Source organism: Siphateles boraxobius, unplaced genomic scaffold, assembly GCF_051911475.1.
Source record: "Siphateles boraxobius isolate OS27281-9 unplaced genomic scaffold, OSU_SipBor_1 161, whole genome shotgun sequence".
NCBI classification, from domain to species: Eukaryota; Metazoa; Chordata; class Actinopteri; order Cypriniformes; family Leuciscidae; genus Siphateles; species Siphateles boraxobius.
Genome location: NW_027508768.1, coordinates 105,001 through 110,000, shown reverse-complemented (window position 1 = coordinate 110,000; position 5,000 = coordinate 105,001). Strand labels below are relative to the sequence as shown.

The window sequence follows — 5,000 nt, the reverse complement described above, 5'->3', positions numbered from 1 at the left end:
GTGTTACTATTGATGCTCATGGCTTTGCAAACCTACATCGGCATCCAAACACGGCGAATCCAACGCGTTCGTGCAGCTCGCCGTAACTTGCGTAGACAGTGATTACAATCGTACTTAGTTCTTACTGAGTTCTCACAGCTTTCTCACAGGGTTCTCACTGGGTTCTCAGTGAGTTCTTACTGAGTTCTCACAGGGTTCTTACTGAGTTCTCATATACCCCTTTTCCACCAACAAGAACCGGGTGCTGGTTCAGAGCCAGAGCCAAAGCTGGTTCAGAGTGGGTTCGACTGACGAGCTTAATAAGAACCGATTTGCCTTTCCACCGGCTAGAGAGCCACAACAGAGCCAGATCTTACGTCACTGTATACGTCTCATGTTGCCCAGCAACGCTAGTGCGGTAGCGCAAAACAGTACGCCAGGCTTGTTCGAGATGCATCGGCTTCTCGCAGATCGATCTCCGCATGACATCAAAGCACTGCGATAGCGATCTAAAAGCACAAGGAGTCGTATGTTCTCCAAACACTCTCGCAGCTCCGATCGGTCCGCGCCGCTCCGATGCATCTCGAACAAGCCATTAACAATAACGGACGTTGCAATACTATGGATGCTCATGGGTTTACAAAATACATCGGAGTCCAACGCGTTTGTGCAGCTCGCCGTAACTTACATAGACGGATATTTATAATCGAGCTGCTATTAGCTCGACTAGCTGCTATTTAAAAATGGCGGTCACAAGTTTCTATTCGTCTTGTTGGTCACGGTAACCCCGCCCCCAGCCCCTGACGCAAGTGGTTCTTACTTGGCTCTGTTCTAGACCAGCAATGATTTGGTGCTACTTAAGAACCACTTTTCCTGGTTCGGAGCTGGTGCTTTGCGTGTGGAAAACCAAAGAACCGAATTGAAACTAGGCTCTGGCTCCGAACCAGCACCAGCTCTGCCTTGGTGGAAAAGGGGTAACAGGGTTCTTACTGAGTTCTTACTGAGTTCTCACAGGGTTCTTACTGAGTTCTCACTGAGTTCTCACAGGGTTCTTACTGAGTTCTCACAGGGTTCTTACAGGTTTCTCACGGGGTTCTCACTAAGTTCTCACAGGGTTCTCACTGAGTTCTCACAGCTTTCTCACTGGGTTCTCAGTGAGTTCTTATTGAGTTCTCACTAAATTCTCAAAGGGTTCTCACAGGGTTCTCACTGAGTTCTTACTGAGTTCTCACAGGGTTCTTACTGGGTTCTCAGTGAGTTCTTACTGAGTTCTCACTGGGTTCTCACAGGGTTCTCAGTGAGTTCTTACTGAGTTCTTACTGAGTTCTCACAGCTTTCTCACTGGGTTCTCACTGGGTTCTTATTGAGTTCTCACTAAATTCTCAAAGGGTTCTCACAGGGTTCTCACTGAGTTCTTACTGAGTTCTCACAGGGTTCTCACTGGGTTCTCACTGGGGTCTCACTGAGTTCTTACTGAGTTCTCACAGGGTTCTCACTGAGTTCTCACAGGGTTCTCACAGGGTTCTCACAGGGTTCTCACTGAGTTCTTACTGAGTTCTCACATACCCCTTTTCCACCAAAAAAGAACTGGTTCGGAACTGGTGCTGGTTCAAAGTTGGTTCAAAGTTGGTTCGGAGTTGGTTCAACTTGTGAACCTTCTCAGAGCCGGTTTGTTTTTCCACTGACTAGAGCGCCCAGTGAACGACGTCGTTACGTCACTGTGTACGTCGCTATATGTCTTAGCTAGAAACGCTTGCAACTCGTCTGCCAAGAAGGCTTTAAAGCAATTGTAATATGTAAGTCTTTTGATATTTTCCTTTGATATGTAATCTTTTCTGATTAGTTATGCACCCCTGTCTTGTGTCTTTTTTTCTTTCCGTTTATTTGTTCTATATTGTGACTGTTTTCTTCTTTGCTTACATAATGTTTTCCATAAAAAAAAATTAAAAATAAAAAAAAGCTAGAAACGCTTGTGTCAACTTCAAGCATAACAATTACAATGGCGGACTACATTGTGTTTCTGCAAATGTTTCTCCTGGCTTTGCGGTCAGAAAAGATGTTTAGAACACATCTAAACCCGCCCCCAGCCCCGAAATAAGCATGACGTGGTAAAAGAACGGTTCTCTGGTTCTAGTCCAGCAAAGAGTTGGTGCCGCTTTGGAACCAGTTTTCCTGGCCGAGAACCGGTTCTTTGGCTGTCGAAACACAAATGACTGTTTCGCAAGTAGGCACCGGCTCCGAACCGGCTCTCAAAATCTTTTGGTGGAAAACAGTGCACAGGGTTCTCACTGGGTTTTCAGTGAGTTCTTACTGAGTTCTTACAGGGTTCTCACTGGGTTCTCACAGGGTTCTTACTGAGTTCTTACTGAGTTCTCACAGGGTTCTCACTTACCCCTTTTCCACCAACAAGAACCAGGTGCTGGTTCAGAGCTAGAGCTAGTGCCGGTTTGGAGTTGGTTCAACTGACGAGCTTTCAAAGAACCGGTTTGCCTTTCCACAGGCTAGAGAGCCATCACAGAGCCAGATCTTACGTCACTGTATACATCTCATGTTGCCCAGCAACGCTAGCGCGGCACACACAAACACACCAGGCTTGTTCGAGATGGATCGGCACTGTGAATTTCGAACTGCGAGAGCGATCCAAAAGCAGAAGGAGTCATATGCTCTCCAAACACTCCCGCAGCTCCGACCAGTCCATGCCGCTCCGATGCATCTCGAACAAGCCTTCCATCAACAATGGTGGTCGTTGCGTTACTATTTATGCTCATGGCTTTGCAAACCTACATCGGTATCCAAACACGGCGAATCCAGCACGTTCGTGCAGCTCGCCGTAACTTGCATTAACGGAGATACAATCGAGTTGCTATTAGCACGATTAGCTGCTATTTAAAAAATGGCGGTCACAAGTTCCTGTTTGTCTTGTTGGCCACGGTAGCCCCGCCCCCAGCTGCTGACGTAAGCGGTTCTTACTTCTAGACCAGCAATGATTTGGTGCTACTTAAGAACCACTTTTACTGGTTCGGAGCTGGTGCTTTGGTGGTCGAAAAACAAAGAACCGATATGAAACTAGGCTCTGGCTCCGAACCAGCACCAGCTCTGCCTTGGTGGAAAAGGGGTAACTGAGTTCTTACTGAGTTCTCACAGCTTTCTCACTGAGTTCTCACTGAGTTCTTACTGAGTTCTCACAGGGTTCTCAGTGAGTTTTCTGTTCCCTTCATGCGGTGTGTTTTAGTATGTGCTGCTGGTAAACACTGCAGACGTGTGTGTGTTCTGGCATTACAGACACACTCAGCAGATGTCCTGCTCATTCCCATCATCCCCTGAGGCTTGTGGGAATCAGTGTGGGAGCAGGGAAGACATTTGAGCCGCGAGAAACAAACTGATGAACATGGAGATGTGCTTGAACAGTGTAAACGAGAGAAAGAGCTCTTTTCTGCTCTTATCTTATCTATGTTCTGATTGTGTGTGTTTTCTCCGCAGGACCGATGCAGGAGACCGCCATTGACTTCTGGAGGATGGTGTGGCAGGAGAACACGGCAACCATCGTCATGGTGACCAACCTGGTGGAAGTGGGCAGGGTGAGTGTGAGCGTGTGTGTGTGTGTGTGTGTGTGTGTGTGTGTGTGTGTGTGTGTGTGTGTGTGTGTGTGTGTGTGTGTGTGTGTGTGTGTGTGTGTGTGTGTGTGTGTGTGTGTGTGTGTGTGTGTCTGGAGTTCAGATCGACTCCCTCAGGATCACTTGCTGAGTAAATGATGTGTTCTGGGCTTCATCAATGTGAATATCTGGCCAGAAACTAATCAATGGATCCCATTATCAGACAGACGGAGAAACGTGTGATAGAAATCTATCCATCTATCTATCCATCTATCTATCTATCTAACTATCTATCTATCTATCTATCTATCTATCTATCTATCTATCTATCTATCTATCTATCTATCTATCTATCTATCCATCTATCTATCTATCTATCTATCTATCTATCTATCTATCTATCTATCTATCTATCTATCTATCTATCTATCTATCTATCTATCTATCTATCTATCTATCTATCTATCTATCTATCTATCTATCCATCTGTCTATCTATCTATCTATCTATCTATCTATCTATCTATCTATCTATCTATCTATCTATCTGTCTATCTATCTATCCATCTATCAAACATTTATGTAATGCTTTCAATGCATCAACATATTTCAACATTGAACACAGTCTGAAAGCTCCTGTAAACAGACTCTCTTTTATAGAGAAATCAGCTTATTTATAGTCATTTACAGTTAATTTAATTATTGTTAAAGTTCAACATGTTTAAAAGTAGAACTGTATGCATCAATTCTGAACAAACTTCATCTTTACATAGAGAGTCATGGCTGGACAGCTCTATGATTTACTCTCTGAGTTTTTTTCCCAAAAAATTAAATACTTAAAGATGAGCATCTAAAATCAGATATTATAAACTGGAATAAAATCAATACATTTGTTAATCCTAATAATCCATTTTTGCGTAAAGCGTCCGAGTTGACTGTTCAACATCTTTAAAAGTAGAACTGGATACATTAAGTCTGAAGAAACTTCATCTTTACATAGAGAGTCCCATCTGGATCGGATCTTCTGACAGCTTAAAAATATTAAATACTAAAAGATGAACTTCTAAAATCAGAATAAAATGTGTTGTTAATAATCCATGTTTGCGTGAAGCGTCTGGGTGGACTGTAGCGATTGAGAGATGAACAGATGTGTGGAGATGCAGATGTGTGGCGCCGCGGGCGTCTGTTATACGAGGCTGATCTAATGTGGGCGGCGGCTTCCCCACGGACACCCATAAACACACATCTGTGTCCACACACAACTGAGGCATTCTGGGAGATCTGTGCGAGATTAAGTGAATGCTACAGGGAGGAGAGAGAGAGAGATGGAGAGAGAGAGAAAGATGGAGAGAGAGAAATGGAGAGAGAGAGTGAGAGAGATGGAGAGAGAGAGAGAGATGGAGAGAAATAGAGAGAGAGAGAGAGAAAG

General features: G+C 44.3%; 1 protein-coding gene across 1 annotated transcript in view; it reads left to right on the top strand.

Moving 5' to 3' along the window:
* LOC143739996 (receptor-type tyrosine-protein phosphatase mu-like) overlaps positions 1 to 5,000 on the top strand; it is a 360,798-nt gene that overhangs the window by 289,100 nt on the left and 66,698 nt on the right. Inside the window, exon 24 of the mRNA XM_077232010.1 lies at positions 3,460 to 3,557. Coding sequence (XP_077088125.1) covers positions 3,460 to 3,557 — 98 coding nt within the window. The remainder of the gene's footprint in view (positions 1 to 3,459; positions 3,558 to 5,000) is intronic.